Here is a 25,560-nt window from a genome sequence, read left to right as displayed (position 1 = left end):
CATCAATGTGCAAATCTAAAATCCAGCCTCTTATTCCCTTCATCTTTCGTTGTGTTCAGATACTCCAATTGTTCGTCCTTTGTCATGGCATTCCAGCGTCTATCGCGCTGTTTGTTGCGATGGATGTAGTAGAGCTTCGTGCAAGAATATATTCCAAGGTTGATGAAGGCAAGGAGGAGGAGAGCTTTGTTGCCACGAGTGAAGTTCGGTGCATCGTCTGGAAAAGATGAGTTCAGATCAGCAGAAATAGTCGAAAATCTCGACGAAGGACTGGACTTACCTTTACGATACATATTCGAAGAGATGATACCGCCACCTTGGACAAACATGTTATAGCACGCCGCTGAGACGGTTCGTGATCGGGTTGTGTTTGAGTTGCGGGAATTCCAGCCAACCTGTATCGGATGAGGATTTGGCCAGGATAGTAGGAGTGTGACGATGATCCAGATGAGCCATGGTGATGTATGTTCGACGTCGGTAAAAATCAGGAAGATGAGGAACGGTATTGCCCAGATCTGTCCGATCGCCGCGTGCAAAGATAAGTTGCCAAAGACTTCGGAAGAGTAGGACAGAGCGAGCATGCCGATGATGGAGAATGCTGTCCACGGAATGGCAAGTAGATTGCTAGAGAATGTGTCGTATCCTAGGCCTCGCAGCGTAAGGGTGAGATACTGGCTGGATGGTGTCATGGGGACTTCGAATAAAAGTCCAACGAGGTACAGTGGCCTGGGTCACTGGATCAGTCAAGGCATCGAAGGAAATTTATGCAGAGATACCAAAGGTCAAAGTCTTTCAAGCTCTTCCACAGTAGCCTCGGCGTGACTGCTTCTCGATTATGCATATCACCTTTGCTCGGATCTTCTCTGATGACCCGATTGACCATGATCTCCTCTTCACGGGGCGTGAACCAGCCCTTCTGGCCTCTGATCCAATTCGCGGTTTGACATGGGCCCGGTGGCATCAGTGCTGTCGCTGCTATTCCCATGAGTAGAGTGAATAGGCCTTCTATCAAGAAGAGCCTAGACGACGTCAGTAATGAGTTTTCTCGTTTTCATCGGACATCTCACCATCTCCAACCGGCATGACCTCCAACGCCCCTCAAGTGAAGCAAAGCGTATGCAGAGAATCCAGCTAGAATTTCTGCAACGCTCTTGGCAGTGTAGAAGAAGCTGAGTCGAAGGGACAGTTCATGGTGTTTGTAAAAGTACGAGAGATAGAGCACGATCTATAAATGTCAGTATCCGAAGCGTGAACAGTACTTCGACTGCTGACATCTGGTATGAAACCACCTTGCAGCACTCCGAGTAAGGCACGACATGCAAGAAAACTGGACTTGCCACTGATCCAGAATTGAGCAGTAGCTACGAGTGACCACAAGATCATCTGCATTGGAATCCATCTGTCAGGCCCCATCCACTTGCTCACAAGCTGAGATGGTAGCTCTGCGCAGAGAAAGCTGAGCTTGAACACTGTGTTTCCCAGGTTGTAGTCGTCGGTGGTGAGATTGAGATCATCGAGAAAGTTGTCGGTGTTGGCTTGGGTGATGTTGGCTCGATCGAGCTCAAGTGCCATGAACATGAAACAAGCGAAGACCATGATTCGAGCGTCGATCTTCCGGAGGAGCGCATATTCCTCTCGCCATGTCCATCGCGCCAGTGGATCAAATCGGTGAATGTTCTCCCAGCCCGGTCGTGGCAGATAATCTTTGGCCAATGCTGGGTCGTCGAAAACACTCGGCTGGGTTGCGATGGCATCTTGATCGAATGTCGTCGAAGACCTTTGGAACCAGAACCTTCTCTCCCGGTGCGGTTGGCCCAGCGGCGGTATGTCTTCCGGAAAGTCACCTGCATCGAAGGTCTTGTAGTCTTCAAGGGCAGTGTCGACTGTGCGTGCATTGGTCAGGAGACGCGTCGTTGCATGAGGCGGATCGTGTGAGGAAGGAGAACTGACGAGAGCGGTAGGCATGGCGGAACGAGCGCAACCAAGCAGAAAGCGTGGAGAGGTATCGAGACATGTCGTGGTAAGGGAAGCGCTATACCAAATGTTAGTGAGACGCGATCCATGATGCCATTGCCATCCCGCGCGTCCAAAGCACGCAATGTGGGGCAGGCACGTATGGCTGGGCGGCAGGCACGTATGGCTGGGCTGGGCAAGAGCGTGATAAGTTAGCAGCTCCTCGGATCTTTGCGAGTCCGCTGCTTCATCGCATCGCATTGCTGCCACGTCGAAATGCTCGTGCGAGGCGGCCGGCGATTTCCGAGGTGAAGAAGGCTACTGACCGCAAGGCTGCGCTGGGTGGAGTGTTTCGAGGGCAGCGCTGGTATTGTCTTCTAGTCACGACATGTGCTGCAATCAAGACCAAAGAGACCAAGCACCATTATTGTGGCGAATCTTGAAGCCATCGCCCTCTCCTAAGAACGGCGAGAAGCGTGTCCAAGTGCCAGAAGGGAACGCTTTCGTGCTTGGCTGAGCCAGACTGCAGAGAACTTAGAGAAGGAGACAGGTGTGGGAATAGGTCCCGTCCCGCAACAACCTTGTCTTCAAACCTGGCCGCGCCCGAAGCGGAACGGCGCCGGTGCCGTCTTCCTTTTCATTAGAATATTATTAAACGTCTAGGCTGATGCGCACCATCAACTCACAAGCTCTAAACAGTGCTTGGTCTAACAATGCAGGGTATATCTTCGAACAAGCCATCTTCGCATCCGACCTTCGCATTTCACGAACCACAATCATGCAGGTACAGGTAAAATGCCAATATCGCAATCATTGGTCGCGCTCGCCCATCATTCTTCGAGCTTACCTGCCGCCATTCTCTCAAGCTCAGCGACACTCGTCACTTTCGTAACACGTTCGACTTCTTTGCGCTGCTGCGGCCGAACCATCTTCAGTAGCGGTGGGATGCGACTCTTCTTGTTCAATCCAACGCGATGATTCAGCATCTTGCTCGTCTTCTTGATGGGCGAATGCGTCGTCGGGCCTGATTTACTTGCCGACCGTGCCTGCTGCGGCGCGTGGTCCTTCTTCGAATTTCCACTGTCTGCTACTGGACTGACCTCCTTGACTTTTGGCAGTGTGATCGTGTCTTTGGCTTTGAGTACATTGCATTCTCCTTCTGCGCCTTTACAACTTGAGGATGCAGCATCTTTGGTGGTGGTCGCCTCGTCAGGCTCTGCAGCCGGCGGAAGCGCATCATCAGCCTTGCTTTTGGCTGAGCGGCCGCGCTTCTTTTTCGATGGCCGTGCTTCGTCCTCCACAGTAGACTGGACGGCATCTTCTGCCGCAGAGTCATCCTGGACCATTTCAGCCGATATGGACTTCCGACCCTTCTTGACAGGCTCCGTGCCGACAATTTCGTCCTCGGCGTCAGAGTCATCGAATACTTTTCGAGTAGATTTTGCTTTCCGCCCTCGCTTTCGCGGCGCCTCGTCATCTTCTCCTTCGTCATCCAAGTCTTGGTTTGACCCATGATGAGCGGCACTGGTCTTCTGTAAGTCTACTTTGGGTGGCCTGCCGCGTGGTACCAGCACCTCTTTTTCGACCTCCTTGCTAAGCTCGTCCTCATCATTCTCATCATCCTGCATGATTCTGCGTCTCGCCTTGTTGGGGGGAGCCTTCCTCTTCCCTGTCCCTTGCAAAGCTGACCTGCGGTCTGCTTGTTGCTGGCTCAAGCTGGGTGACTTCTGCGAACTCTGGGAGCAGTCTTCAAATATGGTAGTATGACTCCGCGGTACTTTCTTTTTCATGGAAGATGCTGGCAGCGATGGCGGACCCATCTTCGATGGCGACGGAGATGGCTTGGCAGGCGGTGCAGCACACTTGATGGGAGACTGCTGCGCCTTTTTCATTTCTGGTGAGGTCAAAGGAGACGCCACTGGTCTCATGGGACTCACCACGTTCGACGCAGCGGGCATCTCTGGCGTGCCTGCTGCCGACTTGTTCGTGGTCTGTGGGGCTTCCGAAGAGACTGCCTGCTCTCTTTTGGACGTTTGTGATTTCGACTGCTTTTGAGACGCCTTCGCATTTTGCGTGATTGCCTCGTCAACGGTCTCAGGGGTAGCACTGGCATCGTTCAGAGTTTTGCGTCGCTTCTTTGCGGCCTTCTCCGGCACGACGGAGTAGTCGATGGGTTCTTCAGGCAGCTCTGTCATCCTACGCCGGCTCGGCTTTGCTTGATACCGCTCTTTCGGCAGGCCGACAAGTAAGTCTTCCGAATTCAATGGCTCAGATGATGGTTCTTTGGTCGTAGTGCTCGCCTTGCGCTTTCGTCCTCGAGCTGATTTTTGCACAGTGGTAGCGGAAAGCGTCTCTTCAGGCATGTTGTTGGTATGCAAAATGACCTGCGGGCTTGATCTGGGTAAGAGAGAGACTTTGAGCTGACTCGCATCGCTTGTCTTCAGGTCGTCCGGAATTGGGGTCTCAAGCTGTACCAGGTCCTCAGCCGGCTTGCTTGCGGGCGCCGCCAGGCCTGACTGAGGAGGTTCGACTGGTTCTACGACCTTATCTGCTTGCTCTTTTTCGTCCTGGTTAGCATCTGCGTCGTGCCGAACAGACTTCTTTAATTGACTGCTGTGCGGCGACTGGGTTGTGTGTGCCCAAAGCGAGAAAGGTGAGCTCGGATTCTTCTCGGACTCTGCGAGCTTGGCAGCTGAACTAACTGGCTGTCTTACGTCCTGAAGAGCTTGTTCCAGCATTCGCTGCTCGGAGGACTCATTAAATGCCACCGTGCTTCCCGTGTCTCTGAACATGACGTTAGGATTGTGCTTGGCAAAGTCGTCCTCGATAGTGCCGCTTGGCAGTGCTCGCGAGGATGCAGGGCCGCCAGAGTGATGTGAGAGTCGGAGCGACTGCGATTCTTGTTGATCAGGTTGATCGTCAAGAAGCGCATTGAACGCCGAATTGTCGTCTGCCTTAGGAGTTCGCAAGGTCCTTCCTGACCCGTAAGTCGTGAGAGTCTTGGTACGCTTAGTGCTCCTTGAAGGTGTCTGAGTAGGAGGTGGTCCAGCTACGGCAGTTTGTCGCCGACTTAATTTCTGCCTTGCAGGTGAGGAGGTCGAGGTTGCGGCTGCCACGGTGTTGGAAGTCGTAGAGTTGTCAGCAGTCGAATTGAAGAAGCCTCGCTGTACGTCCTGAATCTGCCTGTTTAACTCTCCTGAAAGCGATGTCAGCACTGTTGGCGCAGGAGAACGGGCGAATTGCACACCTGTAGAGAGGCTGCTTCGATCATTGGCACCGTCGGTCATACTCTCAAACGGAAATGTGGCGAGCACTTCTTCGGCGTGTGCTATACAGCCAGACACAGTACTCCTCTGACTTCGTTGAGTAGGCCGATAATCTTCCACCAAGACTTCTTCCTCGTCTTCGGAATCACAGATCGAGCGTGGCATTCTGGTTGTTGTTGTGCATTGCAGTTGCCGCTCAGGTATGTCTAGTCAAAGTGGATGCCTGGCCAAACAAGCGTGGCAGTGATAGCCCGCCGATGAGCCCTTCACTGATTATCGATCAGGATCGGGATTGCATCGGCATTCTCATATGTTGCCTCTGTTGTTGGCGAAGGTGAAGTCATTTGTTTGTAGCTCGTGGGATCGCGATCGAGACGCGTTCCTTGCCGAGCGGCCCGAAGACCGAGACGCGACTTCCTCCACATCATTCCCCAGCCATTGCTCTTGCTTCCACATCAACACCTTCGACCACGCCTACCGCAGATTTGGCAGCGAACTCGACCCGACCTCAAATCGTCATGCCGTCGCTGAGTGTCGCGTAACCGGTCCAGCAGCAGACTTCGAAGCTCCACGATCCGCGCCGCTCTTCTACACACACCAACAGCACATACCCTCCACACAGTCCTTCGAGTGCCCATCGTCTGCTCTCCTTTCGCGGCTTCACGGCTGCCAGCGGAGTTAGACAACGGTTCACACTGCGCTCAACTCTCTTGCAAAGCCATGCGACACCAGCGAGCCTCGTGCAGGTCCTCAGATGCGTCGCTGGCAGCGCTCGAGAGTCGAGTGGATGGCGCATCTTGGAGTGCTTAACCCTAAGCGATCTTCTCGGTTACAAAGTATCACGATGTCCTCTGCTGTGCCCTCAGTACGACAAGCAGCCGGCTTTGCGACTAGTCTGCGGCCGACCCTGATCCTGTGAAGCTGCTGCAGCCTGTTTTTCGCGAGACATGGTGAAGCTGGCGGAAGGGAGACGGGAAGGCGAGACGAAAGTGTTGCTGGTCATGTCCGGTGCGTTCTATCAAGCAATGCGATGTAATGCAGCGGCCTCATGCGTCGGTTTGGGAAGACTTCTGAGGAAGCGCGCGTCGAGGCTGCTGGCTGGACGAATGCTCTGATCATGAATGGATAGCTTTGATGGCACACGCTGCATTTGTTGCATGGGAGGGAAGTGGACGAGGAATGCCGGACAGCGCTTTCATCACCCTGTCTCTATGATCTCCACATGCTGTTGCAATTGTTGGCATGGTCTTGTGGCTGGGGCAGACGCTGGCAACATTGAGCTCCGGATCGGTCGGTTTCGAGACCACTTGAGTCCATTCATCAGCATCTCAATTGATGTCTGTCGCTCGAAGATGGGCTGAGCCTTGGCTGGCTTGATGAAGACACTGGCAGAGCATGGTAATACCCACACACCGACGGCACGGTGGGAATCGCTTCTTCACTGGCATCGCACTGCACTCGTCTGTCCATGTCTGCTTCGAAGCGACATGTGCGAGGCAATTGCACTCCACACACTGAAGCTTTTCCCTCCCGAGCTATCCTCTGGCATACCATAGCTCCTGCAGCCCAGTGCTCCTTTTGAAAGTCATACCCATGGTGAGGCTGTCTGAGACGACAGTTGTTTGCACTCTTGTGACTCTTGTCGCCGTGGACCACGTTTCGGCCTCGGTACGCAGTGGTTCAACATCCACCAAACAGCTCTGCTCTACTACTCAACCTGCTCAGCTTTCAATTGCTCTGGCGAAGATCTTTGCGCACTCCTTCAACACGCTACGCTGTTTTAACAGAAAGCCAACCACTCTCGAACCCATCGACATCTTAGCACGAACCTCAAAGCTCGCACCACAGCAACCGCTACCGGTGTGATTCTCAAGAGATTATCCGATCAGTCGTGTCAATCACCTCCTTCCACATACCTTGCGCGAGCCTGGAGAGTGGGAGTCGACTGGTGAGCGCCGAATACGACCGCACCAACTCGTCCTTCCAAGACGATGTCGGTGCATCCTCACCTCTTCACTATCGTGGTTGTGAGATGGCGAGCGGTTTTTGCTGATGTACTTTGGCCGCTTGCGTCGCTTCTTGCGACATACTGCCTCTCAAAAGTCGGGTTACACCGTTGAGAAGGAATCAAAGACTTGTCTCTAAGCGGGAGTGCTATTACACACTGAGCAATGCGATCGTGGAGCCGAGAAGCGAGCTGTAAAGGGCTCGCAAAACGACATGCTGCGTTCTGAGCGTATGGTCTTCGATGAGAGGGATGACTGTCGAGATTTGATGTCGCTACAGGCACGGTCAAGATGTTCATATGCGATTGTTCGGACGCTCGAGCCCGTGCTTCCGCTGGAAAGCTTGTCGATGGACGTGGTGTGTGACTACGGGCTGGAGTTCGAGTGCGCGAGAGTGGGACCTCTCTAGAGTGAGGATCAAAGCTTTGGCTTGTCTACTTTCCGTGTTCGCCAGTCGGTGGAAGCCATTGCTATCTTTCCGCTATGCTCGAAAGCCGGACCATGGTGCAGAGTCGATGAGGAGTCGCAAGAGACGCGCATGGGCGCGAATGTCGTCTTCCAGGCTTGCTTGGGAGGCGGCTGGGAACTTTTTTTTATAAGTATCTCCCTTTCTTTCTGCATTGAATGGTGATCAGCTAACTACATTGCCAGAATCGATCCGCTTGACATGTTGCTATTCAACACGTCCAATGCCAGCTTCACGACAATGCAACTGCTGCTCTCCAGAACATGACGAATGCCCATCCAGTTCCAGCAAAGTAGAGGGCACTTCTCAGATAGCTCCACCGCCTCGTCTCCGTCGCCAAGTAGTTCGCCGTATACGCAATTCGGATGGCATTCCATCCCAGCACGAAATTGATCAGTCCGATTTCTCCCTCGCCAACTCTTGCTTCTGCCAGCATTCCTGCGAAGATGGCTGCCACATAGAGCGGCATATTCTCGAGATGATTGCGATGGCATGACTCTCCACGTTCGAAAGCAGCGAGCTGCCTAGCGGACAGACGCTTCTTGAGAGCTTCAAGCTGAGCAGTGCCTTTTGGGTTGCGGTTGTCGTGCTTGTTGGGGTCGCCTTGGGTTGCTTTGTGGATTGCATAGCCATGTGGAAAGACGGCGAGCGCATAGTAGAACGGGATCGAAAGAATTGGGATGTTGAAGGATATCGTCGACATGATGAAAGTGTCTTTCTTGTATTATGTTGCTGCTAAGGTTCTCGTGGTCGATGCTTTGCTTTTGGAAATCGAGGCAGCGGAGGGCGCAGCAAGAGGAGTTGTGTATGCCAAGTACGAAGGATGTTCGCTGAACAGGAATACGTGGAAGTAGAAAGGTCCAATACTACCGCGCGATGATATGATGCGACATGCCAATTGTATCTGACATTGCGAGAAGCTCGTACCCAAGCCAAGGCATTCGAAATCCTTACGAGCTTGCGCTTAGCCGAGGGATCGGCGCATGCCTGCTCTCCGACTCTCCGATAGAATAGCTGCCACTGCGGACCCGGACCAGGGAGCGCAATCAGCCCGGCGGCCTAAACGTAGCACTAGACGTATACCTCGGAACCTCGCGATTTCCGGTTTCTTAGAACCTGGCGTTTTCCGGTCTCTCGTGTTTCTCGATATATCGTGTTTCTTAGTATCTCGTATTTCTTATTAGTATGTGTCGTTCAAATAGCAGTATTTAGCTATAGCACGTAATATACCGTACTATACGCGATTCGGCGCATTGCGTTACCTCCGTTTCGCCGATATCGTAATACTTAGTAGTAGCAAGTATTAACATTAGCTATTAATATTCTATCTAATTTCTATATAGCATACTATAAACGTGCTATAGCTAAAGCCTCTCGAAATAGACAAGTTATAGGTCGTATAGCATACCTAGAACAGGACAATTAACACATTTAATAGCCGCTACGGCTCCTTATTCTGCGGTAACTATAGCTTAATAACTGTCTCTTTACCTATAGTATAGCTATCGTATACTATAGCGAAATGTTAGAGGTTTCTAAGCTCTTTTGCGACATTAAAGTACTAAAGCAAGCAAGTATAAATAACCTCTTCTTTACCTATAGTACGCCTATTATATACTATAGCGAAAAGCTAGAGGTCTCTAAGTACTATAGCGAAATGCCGGAGGTCTCTAAGTTCTTAGGACTTAGGAACAGATCTATACCCTACTAGAGTATCTATATACTACTTACATTATAGCGGCGGCGCAGTTTGCTATAGTATATATTATACGTACTATAGGCCTTAATATATAGAGTAGACAGACTAGCTTCCTATACTCCGCCGATCGCCGGCCTCGTTATTATAAGCATATCTATAGCGGAGCTATTAATATCTCTAGCTAGAAGTGCTTGTTATCGTATTAAGCACTTTTACTAGCGTAGTTTAACGGAAAGTAGCTTAATCGACTTAACTTAGCGGTCCCTTATCCTTCGTTTCCTTCTATAGATTTATTAACTAAGCTATCGTTAGTATACTATAGCAAATTAAGAAGGACCTCTACTTGTTTGTTAGTATATACGTTAGTAAGCTAAGGAACAAGAATACTAGAAGTAGAAGTAGAAGATTAATATAGTAACAAGATTAGTAGAGCGAGAAGAGAGTTTATTTATAGTAGTAGCGCTACTATACGCAAACGCTAAATAGCAGACCTACTAAGAGTATAAAAACAAAGTAAAGAATATAGCCTATTATACCTAAAGGCTAGCAAATAGCAAATAGCAAATAGTAAAAGCAAAAGCAAAGCAAAGTAAAGTAAAGAAGCAAACAAAGAAGCAGACTAGCTACTATACCTAAACGCTAAATACTAAATACTATTAGTAAGCATCGTACGTCTTACTGCTATATTTTAGGTCTTACTACGCGAAAAAGTAATTAGTCGTAAGTCTAGTTTACGCGGCGATACTAACCGCAACGAGTAGTAGCCGGAGTGCCGGTATTATTAGTAGCCGCTATAGTATAGTAGCGACAATTGTCGACCTAACGATAGTCGTTCTATAGGAACGACTTGCGGATATAGCGGCGGTAGGCAGGCATACGGAGCTTACTAAGCCTACGAGCCGGGTCTTAGATCTAACTAGTATAGTACTAGTTTACTAACTTACCCGAAGGCCTACGCGCAACCTCTACTTACTAGACCTATATATAATAATTAGCTATTCGTTTATTAATCGATTAGCAAGTATAAGAATTAAAGCATACTATAGGATTAACCTCTACTAGACTACCTTATGTTAGTATAATATATTAAAGGCTCTACCTAGTAGGGCGACTATAGCAGCGAGGCATAGAAGCGGTAGTAGTAGGCTTATCGTCGTCCTCGTTTTCTTCTTCGTCGTTATCGTTATCGTCGCTATTTTTATACGATTATTAGCATACTGCTTAACTACTCGATAAGACTACTAGATAGATATACTATTCTTAGGCGGGCTCGTAGTACTACTTATTATTATTATTATCGCTATATATATATTAGTATCTAGATTTAAGCTTAGCGACAAGTCGGACTTATATAATAGGCAAGACGCCTATATTCTTATCCTTGTCCTTATTATTATCGTCGTCGTCGTCGTCGGCAGTAGTAGAGCTATCTAAGTAGTTAGTATATTATTTATCGATATAGATTAAGGAAGAACTTATATCTATAGTAGTAGCAGAGGCGGTAGTTATGCCTACTATCTACTATATAAGTTAGTATCTAAACTCGAAGACCGATTAAGGATTAAGGATTAATATACGCTTACTACTACTATAGTAGTAGTAGAGAAGGTAGTAGAGATGCTCTCGTATAAGTTAGTAAGTTAATCCTATAAATAGAATAATCGAAATACCCTTACTATACTACTGCTACTAGCTATATCTATAGCCTAACTACTGCTAGTACTATAGCAACTCGTGCTACCTTCTCTTATACTGCGGTAATCTTAGAGTTTCGTATAGTGCGGCGCATATCGAGATAGAAAAAACTAGGACCTAGTTAGCTATTAACTACCCTCGACTACTACTAAGTACTATCTAAGAATATATATACTCTACTATTTAGCTAGCGCAGCCGGTTCTAATTAACCGTAGAGCGGCTAGGTAGGACATTACGCTATAGACTAGACTATAAGCGTATTAGTATCTATCTTGCTAAACACTCGCTAATAGCTAGAATATACGACATTGCTTATCGGCTCGCTAGAAGGACCGAACTAAGGAGCTATCTTTATTACTTTCTATACTATTAACGTAGTTCTTATATTTAAGGTGCTATTATAGACGAGGGTAAGAGGGTATATACGATATAGAGAAAGAAGGAAGAAGAAACAAGAGAGTACGGCGGAAGATATATAGTTATAAGAGCTATAAGAGTAAGGTTTTAGGATTGTCGAGTAGCTATACTACTCGATAATAGTAATAAAGTAGGGCTACGGTAAAGTTAGGATAGTAAAGTCCCCTTCTAAGGTAAACCTATACTATAAAAGTAATAGATAATAACCTATAGCACCTAAATTTAGGTGCTATAGGTAATTCTAAGTTAGCCGCTAGTATAAAGTTTACTCCGCCTAGGGAGTAAAGCGGAATGTGCGAGAGGCTTCCTAATTAGGTAACGACGGCAAGTATAAGGGTAATGCTAAGCGCCTAACTCGGACTAAATGCTAGTCGCTAGCGAGGTATATACTATAGCTAATTCGAGTATTATTAAGCCTAATTCGACGCCTATATTATAGGGCTGCCCTCTAAGGCTAGGAGGAAGGAAGCTTGTTCTATAGTAGCGATAGGGCTTTAGCTATAGTACGTAGAGTATATACTATAGTAAAATGCTATCGACGTCTCTTAAATAGGAAGGAGTATTATAGCCTTACGTCGTATTACTAACGTATATTTGCTAGAGATCTCGAATATCGAGTCGTCGTCGAGCTAAGCGCTACTACCGCGGAGGTCTTCTAAGCTTAAAAATAGTTAGATTAATACGAAAGTTAAATAGGAAGAGAGTGTTCGATAGATAGAACCTCTGCTATCTACTATATAGGTCGCTATCTAGCGTCGTTATAGTATCGTAGTATATAATCTATACTAGTATACTAAAGCCGGATTTAGTAGTTTATTTGATTGCTCGATCGGAAGCCGCGCTATAGTATATATATTATATATAGTGCCGATTTAATTATATAGGCAGTCTATTACAAGGCATACGCTACTTACTATTACGATTATCTAGTTATTCGGCTAGTATACTATGCCGCATATACTACTTGCTATAGTAGTTACTTAGTTACGCTTACTATATAGATAAGTACGTACTTATAGGCAATAGTATTACGGGGTGACCCTCCTATTCCTAGTTGTAGATGCCTTAGGCATTAAGTCTTAGCGCCGTAGTTTTTACGCTTCTCGCGCGCCTCTTATAGATAGACATCTTCGAGAACTCGTTTTAAACTATTTAGTTGCTGCCTTTAACATTTCTCGAAGATCCCTAAATAGATCGAGATACGGCTATTATTAGGTAATTAGTAGTCGTGTCCTAGTTCTACTTATATATAGGCCTAACGCCTAGAGCGCGTCGCTATATAAATAGTATAGTATAAGCGAAGTACGGTACTTTAGTCTTTAGTACTCCGAATAGACTCTTCTTAGTTAGAAGACACATTCGTATATATTAACAATAAGTTATTAGGTAAGGATAATATATCCTAGTAGTAATAGGACGGCTCGATGCCTCTACCGCTAGTTCTATAGTATAGCAACACTTAGCAGTCTGCTTAGTCTTAGACTCTCTAATAGCAATCGGCCTAGGACCCCGAAGACGATAACAATTCCTTTAACTTTAATATAGGCCTTAACGATTAGTCTAATAAGAAAGAGGAGGAAGGCGGCGAAGACGCTCTAATCGGCGAGCTAAAGCCGGGGCAGTATATATAGGAAGAGCTCGAAGAGATTATAGGTATAAGCTATACTAGCCGCACGGATCCTAATATCGACGATGCTCGCTTCCTTAAAGACTCCCCGACTAAGCCCGCTCCGCCGCCTCTACTACTAGATATCTAAGGTTTCGAAGAAGAGGAAGACCTACCTTAGAAGCGTCGCGGTCGGTAGGCTAGACGTAAGCAAGACGCAAACGGCTCTTAGCTTCCTTCCCTAGTTAGGTCTATAAAGGCCCTAAGAATAAGATCTCGTCTATATATACTAGTAGCTAGCACTAGCTCCGGCAGAATTTAGCTTAATCTAGACTAAGGCACTCGCGTACGTACTACGTCGACTCTAGACCTTACGGACTAGATACTATACGACTAGAATCTACGTAGCGAGGAAGTGCTACGTTATAACCTTAGACATTTTAAGGATATTACCGATATATAAGACCTGTCTACGCGCGTATAAAAGCACCCTAATAAGTAGCTAGACCTCCTTAACAATGCTGCCCTACTATAGGCCGACTAACCTGCTGTTCTATAGTAGACTATTAATAAAGTGAATTAAGCGAAGCAGGAACGCGACAGCGCTATATCTCGCGTCTAGTACCTAAAGAATGCTAACAACGCTTATACTATTTAACTAAAGGAGCTAACCGAGAAGAGTAAGCGCTACGAACTAGCGCTAAAGAAAGCTAAAGAGCGTATTGCCCGGTACCGTTCTATTAGAGATGCCGATAAGATAGAGATCGAGCAACTCTAGAAAAAGGTTAAAGGTTTAGAAAAACAACTTACTATTACTAAAGCTAATACTAGCAACACTCCGAAGCGCCGTAGTAAGCTATAAACCGATAACAAAGACCTCCTCGCCTAATTCGAAGAAGACTCCGATAATGTTTACTTTACTATACGCTAGAATAGAGGCACCGGTGCTACCGGCCGCAAGCGCGAATAAACGCTTCCTACTAAGAGCTCCCGCAATACGCCGGTTAAGAAGCGCCTAGAGCGAGAGCGAGAGCGCACTTAGCGAGAAGAACTTAAGAATGCGTACGCCGCTAGCGATAAAGACGATAATCTAGGCTCCTTAAGCAGCTCTACGTCTAAGTCCGACGAGTACGACCGAGACTACCGAGGTCGATACCGAGGTCGTTATAATAGCCGCGACCGTAAGTATAAGCGTAAGGACAAGTCTACTAAGTTGCCCGCTATGTTTGCGGCTAATAATAAGGCTAAGGATAAGGACATACCGTTCCGCGAATAGAAGAGCAAGATGCTATATGCACTAGGCGAGAGCAAGAAGTCTAAGAGGAAGAAGATCCGAGCCGTACTTAATAACAATACCTACGAGAATCTACTTACTGCAACCTATCGCCTCTCGAAACATAAGCGCTTTATGCTAGCGAAGGACATAACCGCGGAATACGCTAGTAACCTCTAGTATTAGTATATATAGCGAGATGTCGGATATATAGACGTTTTCTATAGCAATCGCGGGTTATAGTAGACATTAACGTTCTTTAAGCGCCTTATACGCAATGTTAGTACTAAGTAGCGCATATCTACTGCCTTCTATCCTACTACCGACGGTTAGTTAGAAAATACTAATAAGGAGCTCGAGCAGTACCTCCGCGTATATATTAACTATACCTAAGACGACTAGGTTAACTAGATCCCGAACGTAGAATTCGCCGCTAATAGTGTTCAATCTAATACTACCGGAGTTAGTAGATTCTTTACTACTACTAGCCGCAATCCTCGTATACGATTATTAGCCGCCAAGCTTGTAAAACTAGACCTACCCGCGGCTAGTCCCGCGCGTACGTCCGAGCTTAAAGCTAATAAATTTGCGAAATAAATAGAGCTTCTATACGAACACCTTATTACTTAAATGCGATATGCCTAAGTACGCACAGCCGCCGCTAACGATAAAGTAAGAAGACATAGTCCCGTATACGCCTATAAGATTAGCGATAAGATATAGCTCGATACCCGCAATATTTAGACTAAACGCCTAGTAAAGAAGCTCGACTATAAGTATATCGGTCCGTTCGAAATTACCCGAGTAATCGCTCTAGATATATATTAACTAGCCTTACCTAACACTATACGTATCTACGATCGCTTCTATACCTTACTCCTACGCCTCGATAACGGCAACCTATATCTAAACTAAACTAATACCGAGCTACCGCTAGAAGCAGACGAACAAGGTAAAGAACGATAGGAAGTAGACAAAGTTGTTACTAGTCGATAGAAGAATAGCTATAGCAAGAAAGAAGTTGTTTATATAGTGTAGTAGGTAGGAGGTGCGCTAACGGACAATAAGTATACGAAGAACCTAAAGGGTACCGTAGAGGACGCTATCGCTAACTAGCATTACGATAACCCTCGTACTGTAGGGCCTATACTAGGCTAGAAGAAGCTAGTAGGCTAGATACTATATAAGCCGATTAAGAAGCTGCCGCCGGCCGTAGTACCTCGCCGCTTAGTACGTAATGTACCTTCCGCTTAACCCGTCCGCCGAAGTATTAAATACCTTACCGGTATAGCCCTCCGGTATAGCTCTTCTAGACTCTAGCTAAGGCTCTAACTATAAGGGACTATATATACCTCTCGTATCGTCCGTAGGATACTATACTATCGCACTTGCTTACTACTTTACCGCCTAGCGCCGCTGCTAGCGCCGCTTCTAACGATAAGTATAACGATTTGTATAATATCTCTTTGCTTTTATAAGCGTCGCAATACCTCTGCTTAAGGGGGGGGTAGTATTACGGGGTAACCCTCCTATTCCTAGTTATAGATGCCTTAGGCATTAAGTCTTAGCGCCGTAGTTTTTACGCTTCTTACGCGCCTCTCGTAGATAGATATCTTCGAGAACTCGTTTTGAACTATTTAGTTGCCGCCCTTAACAAATAGAAGCAAACGTCTAGTAAAGGACGGAAACTAAAACTACTACTACTACTAGTAGTAATAGTATAGGCTACCGAGGGTAACATAACCTATAGCAATATAGGCAGCTATGTTTAGTATAATAGGATAACAAGACGGTTGCTTAGGCTAATAACTAGAGCCCTGCAATATAGGCATTATAGAAGTGTAACGTAAACAATATACTATACGAGGTTAGTGCTCTGTCTATAATGCAGAAGGAGGCCTCTTATATAGGCTTAAAACTTAGCCTAGGTATGTAGGGCCGGTTACTAGCTAATATCCCTCCCTTTCTTCGTATCTAACTAGACACGCTTTATATTGCGCGCTCAAAACAAACAAACAGTTATATAGGGCACCTTAGGCATCTTAGCTAAGGCTATTTTTTAGAAACTCCGCAATAATACCCCCGGGGTAGCATTGTTCCTAGATTCTATTAACATACAAAAACAACTTCCTAAGCATCTAATCTACTACGCTAACTTACTGCTGCTTTAATGCACCGTAATCCTTACTAGCAATAACCTTATCTACTAGTCGGCTCTCGAAATCTCCTCCGTATACGTTAAAGCTATTAGTACCGAAGTACTATCCCTCGTAGAAAGCTTAATTAACGAGGAGGTTAATAGCCTTTTCCGTCGTAGCATTCTCCTAATTGTATAGATATTCCTTAAGTCCCTCGTTATTAAGCTAGAGGATCTGTTTAACTTCGTTCTAAATAACGTAACTTAACTAAGGAATCCTACTAACTAGAGCGTCGGAGATGCAGCCGAGGCCTTCGACTAAGATCGCTATAGAGAAAGCGAATAGTACGAAGGAGTTAGAGGCCGGGAGGGCGGTTAGATTACGGTACGCCTTAGCAACCTAGGAGACTATTAAGTTCTCGTAACCCTTAACCTTAGTACTATTAATAACGCGAGAGTAGCCTAGGTTAATTAATATACGGTTGCTCTTAGTCTTTAGATTACTATATAGTAGGTATAGCATCTAAATAGAGACCTTGCACTCCTTTAGAGGGTTGAGGATCTACTCCGCTTTACGCCCCTTACTATTAGGCTAACTATCGAATATGCAGTCGAGGTCGTCGCCGGTAAGGTGCTTATTAGTAAGCTTGCCGATCTTGCTTAGCGGGACTAGGCTACGAGCCTTAAGCTTCTTAACCTAGTTCGCAAAGACCTCGGGCTAATATATGCCTTCGACAATAGTAGAGCAGCTAGTCTCATCCTTAGATATAAGACAGACCTTAATACGTAGGTAACTAGCACCCTCGCTAGCTGCGAGCTTAACTATATCTTATCTAAGACGAGCAGACTCCTTAGAAGGACAGTTTTCGTAAGTACCGCTAACCTTAAAGAACTTAGTAGGCTTAGGGACGGAGATAAGCTCGTATACGTAATTAGGTCGAAGGGCGACAGCTAAGAGCTATAGGGCAGGGTACTAGCGGACGATTTAGTTGCTTATACTATAAGTTTAAAGGGCATTACGGCCTTCTTGCTTAGACTTAGGTATATTACGTATATACTAAAGGTACATCTTAAACTCTTCCTATATTAGGTCGATAAGGAAAGGAAGATATACTCTACGAGGCTCTTATAACTAACTAAAGACTTAAGGGAAGATAGTATTGCTAGTCTAGCGAAAGCGATCGAAGGAGGTGCCTTAGCTAAGAATGCCGGTAACGAACTTGCTCTAGCGATCTGTTAGCGTAAGGGCGCGAGTAATAGTACTAGTAGGGTTGAACGCGTAGAGTCCTAGAGATATCGGGGCGGCAACAGGGCGTCTAGGAAACTAGTTAGTATAGGCCTAATTAGCCTTAAGGGTAGCGAAGGCGTCTTAATTAGGAACCTCGCGACCAATCTTTAATAGGCGACCGACGAGGACACTCGCCTTAGTACTAGTATAGAGACTATAGACCTTAGCGGCCTTCTTAATATAGTTAGTATATATAGAGAACGGCTTTTCTCCTAGCTTACTAAGGTCGTCGAGCTATTAATAGATAGAGAGGGCGGCAGGAGCTTCGCCTATTGCGGCTTTAGGAACTATATCGATATCGGTAATAAGGTGCGCGATAGAGTCGCCCTTATAAGAACTACAAATATTCTTAGTTAACAGGATCGGCGAGAGGCCTCTATTTCTGCGCTCGCTAAAGGAGCCTTCGGAGGAGACATCTTCTAGTAGTGCATCTAGTATATTAATATCCGAGTTACTATAGTTAGCACTATAGTTAGTACTATAGTCGGTACTAGAAGGAGCGCTATACTTCTTAGTAGCCTTACGGAGGGCCTAGCGAGCATACAATGCCTTCTTACGCGCTGCTTCGGCCTTAGCGCGCTCGTCTTAAACTTCTTAAGGGACCTTACGGTTACGGGTCGAGCGACGATCCTTAGCCTATATCTCCGTAGCGAGCGCGAGACTAGTAGCTATATCGGCCTCCGTTTCTAGGCGAAGAGCCTTGCGTTTAAGAACATTAACGATAGGAGCCTCTTAACCTTTAATAATAAAGCCTATACTATTAATGCGATAGCCCTTCTCCTTTAGTAGATCCTTAGTTGTCTATACGTTAAGATCGACCTAGATAATCGCATCGTAGTACTTCTTCTAGTAGGCTATCGTAAAGTCGTTAAGCGTAAAGGATAGGTTAAGTAACTGCTTGCCTACCTTCTTACTAGCGGTAGATATACGATAGATTATAGTACGGGAAAGATGCTTAGCGCCTTAACAACGGACCTTGTACTTATTAACGAACAAAGAAACCTGCTTAGCACGCTCTTGTCTACTATAGGCGAAGTTAATAAGGCTCTTAGGAAGACTACTTAGTTCTCCCTAATATTCGAAGGCCTAGTCGAGGGTCTTAAAGCGCAAACGAATCTAGGTGCCGGCAGTCTCGAGGCTATAGACGATAGGAAAGGCTTGTTCGATATCTATATCGTTAAGAACCTCGCGCTTAAAGATACGCTTACCGATAGACTAACGCAAGTTGTTTATACCGTACGCAACTAAGACAGTAGCCTTCTTAATATTCCTATTGATAACGCGTAGCAGGGTACGAGCGTTCTAGATCTTCTCTTAAGGGTCTTTAAGGGCGGTAACGATCCGGAAGCAGTGCTCGAGGCTGGTTGCAGTAGCTAAGGCGCTATCGGATAGGGCTTCGATCGGGACTAGGGCGGCTAGGCTTAGGTTAATAGGGGCAGGTAGGTCGTTGCTGCTACTAGCGCCTAGCGGATTCGAGGCGCCGGAAGACATAGTCGACCGAGGTAGTTTAGAAACGAGTTTGTAAAGTGTGTTCGTTGCTTAACAATAATAATTAAAGGGTTTAGATAGAAGGGGGGTTTTAGGCGGTAGCGAGTTAGTTAGTAACCGAGTAGAAGAAGGAGCTTAGGAAGCTCGCTTTAAATATAGTGCGAAGGTAACGTAGTCCGTGTATTCCGCGCTAGTAAAGCAAACGGATAACGGCTATATATAAAAGTAAAGCTACATACGAGACCTCTTTATTATTAGGGCAGGCTAAAGTTTGATAATCGATCTAGCTAATTGCTAGTAGCGACTACGCGCCTTTGCTAACCTTTAGCTATCGTAGATTCCCGCGCACTCGAAATGTAACTAGTTAGTTCGAGTCCTTAGTAGAAATCTATAGTAGTGAAGCTAGCGGGACTAATAATACCCCTAGGGTAGTATTAGCTTTTCTCTAGAGATACTCGGTAGCGAGAAGCAAGTCGCCTAGGCCTAGCGTAGCTAATTCGTCGGTATATTAGCCTATAGCACTGCCGTTATAGATGCAGCATCACCTTTTATATTAGCAAGTACGTAAGGGTAGTCTATACGTTTACCTTCTTCCTTCTTCTAAACACTAAGCTTAATAGCCTAAGGTCCCTATTCTTAGAGGCTATAGGCCTAGGTTGCTATGTCTATCTAAGAGCTAGGAAGGGAGAGGGATAGGGAACCTCCCTTTCTTAGTATCCTGCGTAACTAGTACTAATTAGGGCAGGAACAGTCTCTAGTAGAGTATCTTGTTGTCGTTGTTACTTAAGGAAGGTTGCTAGAGTCTAGGAATCTAGAGGGAAGTGGTCCTAGAAGGGTAGAGGGGTTAGGTTCGGCTATCTTCCTAATGCTACCCCTAGGGTATTATTAGGAAAACACGCCTCGTATAGTTCTATCTAAGGAAAAATAAGAGCAAAGGAATAAAGTTATAGCAACATCTCGAAGGCAAAAGAGCAATATAATAGACAAAGTAAAAGCAAAAGAGGGCAGCAACTATAAGCATTAACATCCGTAGGAACAAGCAGTAAGGACTAAAGCTATAGGGCGGCACTACATTAATAGCGCGGAGAAGGTAAGGAAAACAACGTAGTAGAGGTAGGGAAAGATAAGCAATTATTCAGTCTCGGGATCTAGCTATAATTCTAGGCGGTCTTCGTCGCTAGACTAGTCGAGCTCCTCCTCGGAGTTAGAGTTAGATAGCTAGAAGTCTAGTTTACTATCGGAATCAATATCGGAAATGCTCTACGCGCAATTAATACGTATATAACCCTCCCTTTGTTTATAAGTTATTCCTAATAGCTTACTAAGATGTATCTAGGGATGCGTATAGTTGTCGGGCAGAATAGGATCTATAATCGCGGTAGGATCCTCCTCTCGATAGGCATCTAAGGTCGGTAGAGGGTCTATAGAGGCATTAACTTCCTCCTCGGTCGAGGGAGGACAGGTAGGCTCTCTTAACTCGACGACCTTCTTTAGGTTAGCCCGGGGGTGCGAGTGCTTTAAGGTAGCACTATTAAGTTCCTAAAGTCGATACGTAGAACTATCGTAAAGGACCTCCTATACTCTATAAGGCCCTTTCTATTTAAAGGCTAGCTTATAGGAGTAACTATATTCTAGCTCCGACCGGTATAGGAGAACTATATTGCTAACCTTTAGAGGCTCCTAATTAATAGCATTATAGTTATCAAAATACTACTTAGCCTCTTTACGAAGGCGACGTTGCCGAGCAAGTCCCTCCTAAGAAGTAGTCGTTATGTCCTTAAGAGCCTTAGCGCGTAGGGCAAGGAGATCTACTCTAGTACGAACAGACCCCTAGTCGTAAACGCTATACGTGCGGTAGGACAACTTAATAGGAAGAACGGCGTCCCTCCTAATTATAAGCTCTACTAGCGTAAGTCTAGTCGTATCGATAATAGTAGTTCGATCCGCCTAGAGAAGGGCTAGAACGCGGGTAGAAATAGGAACGGACCTATCCCCTCTATTAGTTATCTTAGATAGGGCATCGATTAAAGACCGATAGCTACGCTTAATAATAGCATTCGACTAGGGATAGTATAGGGAGATACGAACGTTTTTCGCCCTATACGAAAGAAGTAGCGCTTAAACTTCTTTAGCTATATTGTTCGTAGCGTTATCTAAGATAATCTCGTAAGGTGTTCCCTAGCGGTAAAACAGATCTTTAAATAGGAAGGTAGCTATATTACGAGCATTAATAGCGCCGCAGCCCTTATAGAAATAATAGGCCTCCGGCTATCGAGAAAGACCCTCCCGAATAATATATAAGCTATTGTTGCGACTAAGATAGACCCTATCGCTATACTATCGCTCTCCGACTAATTAGATAGTAGGGATACGCAGTTCCCCTAGACGTCGGTAGCTATTCCTAAAATTGCACTTAGGATAGCTCTTATAGTAGCGGGAGACATTAGCCTATACGCCGTCCTACTAGTAGCGCTAACGAAGGACATCGAAGGTGCCCTCCGCCGCCCGGTAGCCGAGCTTATCGTAAACGGAACGAAGGATCTCTTATCGGGCTGCTAGGTCGTTAATAACACGCTAGAGAGGTATATTAACTATCGCTTATCGCTAAAGGATTCGATCTTTAACTAGGAATCGTCGAGAATAGTAAATAACCCAACGGTATTAACTCTTTAATAGGCTAGGCGCTTTCTTCGTATAGGTTAGGAAGTAGGCGATGTAATAGGAGTCGTCGGAGTAGACTCTATTAAGGATATCATCCCTCTCTAGTTTATCCGCCTCTAGTTTAGCCTAGTCGTTATCGTTAGTAGTAGGGCTCTCGTCGGGCTAGTTACTAGGTTAGTCGCTAGGTTAGTCGTCGGCAGCAGGCCTAGTAATCGCTAGCATAGCATTAATATAGAAGGTAGCGAAGAAAGTGCGGTTAATTACCGTATCGATATCCTCTTCTTCTATTATCTCGGCGATATCTTCGCCTATAGCGGGCCTTCTAGAAAGGCTATCCGGTCTAGTATGCTTCTTACTAGGAACGTAGAAGACGTCGAAGTTAAACAAATAGATCTAGGCAACCTACCGAGCTATCGTAGAGTTTAGTAGGTCGGAGGCTATACGGTTAAGCTAATAGACTAGCGTCTAAGTATCGATTTCTAGACGAAAGAATATACTAAAGAGCTATAGTCGGAACTTCTTTAGAGCCTTATAGACTCTAAGGCATTCTCGCTTACTAGTATCGTATCGGGCCTCGATCGGTTTCTATAGCCCGGAGTCGTACCTAATAGGATAACGCAAGGATAGCTCCTTACGGTTACACTATATTAGTATCTCGCTATAGCCTTCCCCGCTCGAGTCGATAGCAACAATTATCAAACCCGTACCCTCTAAGTAGTTAATAGATGTTAGTACAGGTACGCTAACGAGCGCCTTAGTTACCGTATCCTTAGCCGCTTAGTAAACGGAGGTCTATTCGAATTTAGCATCCTTCTTAAGCAAGGCGTATAAGGGCTTGTATACTAATACAAAGTTCTCGACCTAGATACGGAAGTAGGAGACTACTCTAAGCCAGGTTCGGATATCCTTCTAATAGGTAGGATCCGGCTAGGACACTATCTTTAGGACCCGTACATTATTAGGATAGCGGCCGTTCTTATTAGTTATAAACCCGACAATGTTTATTCGTTTATATAGGAGCTAAAGCTTCTCCCTATACACCGTTAGATTAGCTCGTTCTAGGTCGCAGAGGACGCTATCGAGGTTCTAGATATATTCGAGAAAGAACCTACGGATACTAGGCTCTACTTCTTTATTATCGTACCTAGTTTTAGGGCCCTTAATACCGATATCGTCGAGGAAAGGCATCGCTATATAGGAGATATAGGCCGCGAGGACTTGGTTTATAATACGAACGAACTAGGCTACGGAGTTAGTTGCCCCTTAGGGAAGGGTAGTTTGTCTATATAGCCTAAGAGGTGTCTCGAAACTAGTAAGGTCGCGGCTATTAGGGTAGAGAGGGATCTAGTCGTAGCCCGAGAAAACATTAACTAGTAAGGCTATAACATAGTTAGCAAAAGCTTCCGAGAACCTATTAGTCTCCGGAGGAAGGTTAGTATCTCTAATCGTAACTGCGTTAAACTTTTATATAGCGTTAATTAGACGGTACTTCTTTGGTTCCCTAGGAGCTGTCTTCTTTTAAACTAGGAAGTATAGATTGCGATACGAGGCATAGGAAGGTTCTAAGGTGCTAGCCTTTATACGCTATCGTATTATGTCCTTAACTACACCTCGCAGGCTTAGGTTTAGCTTAAAACCTAGGTAGGCCTAAGGCTTATACTCGATCGTTCGGATCTTCTACGGAGGGGCAACCTCCGGGTTTATTCTACCTAGGTAAGTGAAGTTATATACTAATACGGCCTCGCGATTGTACAGAAGCTCGTATAGCAAATCTAGCTTACGGTCCGAAAGCTCGATACTAGGTTTGATTTTCGCAAGCCTCTCCTCTATTAGCCTTAACCCCCTAGGGATAGTAGAGAACTTTTTAGTAATGTATTTCTAATCGTACGGACTATCCCTAGGTAGTAGTATCGCCTCCTAATTAAGGCACTTTTGTCGCTAGTTAGGATTTCCGCTAGGACTAGACCTATCGGTAATATACACGCTGCCCTTTACGGGCTTAATCTTATCGGCTACCCTCTTGTGTAGGGTATAGACACTAATCGATTGTCGAATCCGAGCTCTCTCTCTTTGTCGTTAGGCCTAGAGATTAGCGTAACAAAACAGCGCGTAAACTTCCTTAGAAGTCTCCTTAAGTCGATAGGTATACAACTAGTAGTCCTAATTTATAACGCCGGCGAAAACATTAGATTCGTAATAAGACCCCCGGGGTAGTATTAGACTCGCGCTCTAATTAGTTAGTTCGGGTAGACCCGCGTCCGGTAGTAATGCCTCCGGCGACGACGTATAAGACAGCATTATTACCTTAACTCGTATAGCAGGTATAGGTAGTTGTTATATTATACTCGCTATCGCTTCGAGTACCCGTCTTCTTAGTATAGAACCTAGAAACTTGCCTTAACGTACGGAGCGGCGCACTTCTAGAAATAACCTATTTAAGCTATACTAACTTATAGCGCAGATTGCCGGTCTTACAACCGCGCCGTAGCGTTTCCCGAAGACCGTCTAGAAGCAGCAAGGATATCCTTATAGGACTTGTAGCTAGTATTACCGACATAACTAGTAAACACGACTCGGTTACCCTTCTAGTTAGCGATAGTTCCCTCCTAGGAGCTATCGTCGCAGTTGCGCTAGATACTACGAGTTATACGAGACTATAGCCGACCTAGAATAATTAGCGTGTTTAGGTCGGCGGCAATCTAGAAGGTAAAGGAAAAGCATATACCGAAGGCGTCTACTATAACATTATAGCAAGCACCTACTAGCGCAACCTTCCTATTTACTCCCTATATACCGAGGGAAATGTCTCTATTTATTAGTAGCCTAAGTTGTTTAGCCTAACGCTCACTTATAATAAGTAACTCCGAACTATTATTAAGCATTGCTAGTATCTATTAACTATAGCTCCCGATAGTAACTTAAATATAGATAGCGGGAACGACGGCGAAGGAACGGGTAACTACGGAAAAGTCTATATTATTAGGGATAGAATAAAGTTCCTTAGGTCGAGGAGGTCCTACTCGACCGATTTGTTAGCTAGTAAACCGGACAGCCTTAATAGAGACTAAAACTAGAGTAGGGTCGGGGTTATTACTATCCCCTCGGCCTATCTCCTTAACTCCCTCTTCGTTAGCATTATCGATAGTCTCTTAGTTCTCGTAGGTTACTAATTCGCCTTCTACTAACTCTTAGGTATCTAAAAACTTAGGAAGGAACTAAAGGGAAGAGACGTCGATATAGTCTTCTCGTCCCTGTTTCCTTCGGAGGGCAGCGAGGTCTTTTATAAAGGTAGCATCGTTAGGGATTCGGCTCTAGAATAGGTTAGTAGGCAAACCGTACGCTAGTAGCTCTCCTATAGACATATTAGATTTAAGGTCTAGGAACTATAAAGCCTAGAAGAGAGCGTTTGCCTTTATGTCTAAGGAGTTAGCCGGGCTAGTACTATACTTTTTTATATACCTATTAAAGCGAAAGCTCTTTAGATCGGATAACTTTCGCTTATAGGCCGGTAGGTTAGCTAGACCTAGGGTACTACTAATGTCGGTAGCAACATCCTTTATATCGACCTCTAGAGTCTCTAGGACGACTAGGCTTTCTATAGGTA

The 25,560-nt window shown here is 45.6% G+C and overlaps 4 protein-coding genes across 4 annotated transcripts; all 4 read right to left on the bottom strand.

The window, feature by feature from the left end:
• Nucleotides 1-2: 2 nt before the first annotated feature.
• On the bottom strand, nucleotides 3-1,965 carry MYCFIDRAFT_36712 (uncharacterized protein; the record flags this gene model as incomplete). The annotated part of the gene is made up of 5 exons (XM_007932302.1): nucleotides 3-217; nucleotides 281-726; nucleotides 777-1,019; nucleotides 1,068-1,225; nucleotides 1,273-1,965. The coding sequence occupies 5 exons, from the start codon at nucleotides 1,963-1,965 to the stop codon at nucleotides 3-5; spliced, it is 1,755 nt and encodes a 584-aa protein (XP_007930493.1).
• A 446-nt stretch (nucleotides 1,966-2,411) lies between these two features.
• MYCFIDRAFT_80861 (uncharacterized protein) lies at nucleotides 2,412-6,168 on the bottom strand (the record flags this gene model as incomplete). The annotated part of the gene is made up of 5 exons (XM_007932634.1): nucleotides 2,412-2,476; nucleotides 2,801-3,689; nucleotides 3,891-5,281; nucleotides 5,698-5,807; nucleotides 6,089-6,168. 5 exons carry the CDS (start codon nucleotides 6,166-6,168, stop codon nucleotides 2,412-2,414), a joined length of 2,535 nt encoding a protein of 844 aa, XP_007930825.1.
• Nucleotides 6,169-7,923: 1,755 nt separating this feature from the next.
• MYCFIDRAFT_36968 (uncharacterized protein) lies at nucleotides 7,924-8,394 on the bottom strand (the record flags this gene model as incomplete). The annotated part of the gene is made up of 1 exon (XM_007932325.1): nucleotides 7,924-8,394. The coding sequence occupies one exon, from the start codon at nucleotides 8,392-8,394 to the stop codon at nucleotides 7,924-7,926; it is 471 nt and encodes a 156-aa protein (XP_007930516.1).
• Nucleotides 8,395-8,426: 32 nt separating this feature from the next.
• Nucleotides 8,427-18,349, bottom strand: MYCFIDRAFT_178580 (uncharacterized protein; the record flags this gene model as incomplete). Its single annotated transcript, XM_007932633.1, has 2 exons — nucleotides 8,427-8,750; nucleotides 18,332-18,349. 2 exons carry the CDS (start codon nucleotides 18,347-18,349, stop codon nucleotides 8,427-8,429), a joined length of 342 nt encoding a protein of 113 aa, XP_007930824.1.
• Between the last annotated feature and the right edge of the window lie 7,211 nt (nucleotides 18,350-25,560).

Source organism: Pseudocercospora fijiensis, assembly GCF_000340215.1.
Source record: "Pseudocercospora fijiensis CIRAD86 unplaced genomic scaffold MYCFIscaffold_9, whole genome shotgun sequence".
Classification (NCBI taxonomy): domain Eukaryota; kingdom Fungi; phylum Ascomycota; class Dothideomycetes; order Mycosphaerellales; family Mycosphaerellaceae; genus Pseudocercospora; species Pseudocercospora fijiensis.
Note: the sequence above shows the minus strand (reverse complement) of the source record. Positions and strands in the feature narration are given on the sequence as shown.